At 33.9% G+C, this 2,116-nt stretch overlaps 1 protein-coding gene across 1 annotated transcript in view; it reads right to left on the bottom strand.

The window, feature by feature from the left end:
• Positions 1 to 2,116, bottom strand: part of LOC105807672 (exocyst complex component 1-like) — an 85,106-nt gene that overhangs the window by 25,708 nt on the left and 57,282 nt on the right. Inside the window, exons 12-13 of the mRNA XM_012641095.1 lie at positions 1,023 to 1,096; positions 279 to 507 (exon numbers count right to left, since the gene is read on the bottom strand). Of these exons, the coding sequence (XP_012496549.1) occupies positions 279 to 507; positions 1,023 to 1,096 (303 nt within the window). The remainder of the gene's footprint in view (positions 1 to 278; positions 508 to 1,022; positions 1,097 to 2,116) is intronic.

Below are 2,116 nucleotides of genomic sequence, written 5' to 3'. Positions count from 1 at the left end.
AGATGTCAGTTACCTGGTGGATCTCTTAAGCAGCTGCTGCCACTATGCCACTCACTCCAGAACTTGCCAAGATTCATGGCATAGGAGGGAAACAAGCTGGCACAGTGCCATCCAACTACCTCAGTTCATACAGATTACTGCCAACACCTTGCTTCAGGGCTTTGAGGGACATAAACAATAGACCTTCAACAGAATACTGGAGATCCCTTGATTTAAATACATTTACCTATTTTTTATTTTTGCAGTGATTAGGATTCTAAGTGTTTTTTTAAACTTACAATGCATTTGTCAAAGTTCCTTTTGACAGTCACCAAAACATTTCCCAACGTAGTACTCAGAAAAGAAGCAGGGTCCACATTTTGGGCAGTCCACACATGATGACTCATTTTGACTAGCATGTAAAGGGAGTTGAAGCTATCAATTTTATCTCCTAATGCAATTAGGTTGTTCAGTTCTGGCTCAATGCAGCGGAATATTTTAATCATCATTTGGCGGATCATATCTTTCCTGTTCAGAAAACATACAAAATGTAGAAAGTCACCTTTAAGTTTAATCCACCGAGTAGATATAAAATGACCAAATATCACAATTAAATTTCCATTGAATATGTCTAAATATGACGAACTAATTATTCTATAGCAGTTTTGATATAAAAATATTGTACTAAAGTCTTATCACTCACATTAGCTTTATGTCATTTGTAAAGCCGGGTCCTGAAATGTGCCTTGTGAATTCTAACAAACACACTGCAATTCAAAGGTTATCTCCTACCAGTGAACATCACAATTGATTGCATTTTTTGTGATTACTGGAATAAAGAAGAGTTGAAAAGCCAGAAAAATAGGACCAATTTTAATTCAGTAAAATGTTCAGTAAGACAATGGACACATATGTCAGCGTTCTGAGTACTGTCAGGTTACTGAGAATTATCTGGACCCCTCAATGAGCAGCACTCCTCTGTGCTGAAATTTAAAGTTGATTTTTTTTCCCAGAATAAACAATAGATAATAACAAACACATACTCAGACGAAACAGGCAGTGGTACACCAGAATTATGTTGCCGTGGTGTTCCCCCATCCAGGTCCTCTGGTTCAGTCTGTAAAAATTATTCAGGCACTTTACATAATAAAAGACCAACAATTTGACTAGTTTATATAGCAAAAGTCTGCTCAGTCTTAAAATTCCTAGGAGAGAGTACATTGTGAAAAATGATGATTTTTAAAGGTGGATTACTGATAAAGCTAGCTATATAATTTAGTGTGTTATTTAAGAATGCTTATGAAATGCCTTGTTCTTAGATTTTATCTGAGAATTTTTGTGGGGTGAGAAGTTGGGTTAGTGTGCATGTAGTGAGGGGAAGGAGGGGGCAGGAGGCTGGGAGGGGGGTGGGGATATGGGAATGAGAAGGCAATTCAACAAAAAAATAGAAAATACCCAAAAACAACTTTCAAAAGAGAACTTAAAAAATTAAGGAAATCTCATCAATCATTCTAATAAAACATCGGCATTTAAAAAAATGCTATCGAAAATTCTTATAGAAGCCCACACGTCAGCAAATTTGCCACCAATATCACCAGTGACAAAGACAAACTCCAAACAATTTGAAATAACAATGAATTTCTTATTTATAACTTCTTTTTATATGTTAGTTACCATGAGGCATAAATTTTTGAGATGACCTTAATATAAAAATGACTCTATTTGCATTGTGCTTTAAAGTTCTTCAAAATATTCTGGAAAATCTCTCATTTTATTCTCTTACATTTATGCCACCTAAAAGGCATGCTGAATAAGCATTATTATATCCACTTTACAGAAAAAATGTAATTAGTTTAAGATCTCATAGCCAGTTAGTAACAAAGCCATAAGAAAGATTCAGATTCAGATCTGAGGTCTTTCTTTTCTTTTCTTTTTTTTGCTATACTGTGGTATACACACTCAAATATCATTTTTTTTCAATTATATTTTTTCTTGATAACTACTAAAATGTTAAAATTGCTTTTTAAATAATGTTCTTTGCAAAGTAAACTCAGACATTTTTTTCACCTCACTAATTTAGAAAATGTTTAGGTTTATGACATTCTGAAATATTAATTATTAATAGCTGCCCAAACTT

The sequence above is a fragment of the Propithecus coquereli genome, unplaced genomic scaffold (assembly GCF_000956105.1).
Source record: "Propithecus coquereli isolate 6110/MARCELLA unplaced genomic scaffold, Pcoq_1.0 Scaffold162, whole genome shotgun sequence".
Lineage (NCBI taxonomy): Eukaryota > Metazoa > Chordata > Mammalia > Primates > Indriidae > Propithecus > Propithecus coquereli.
The sequence above is the reverse complement of the archived record's forward strand: the minus strand, read 5'-3'. Positions and strand labels throughout refer to the sequence as shown.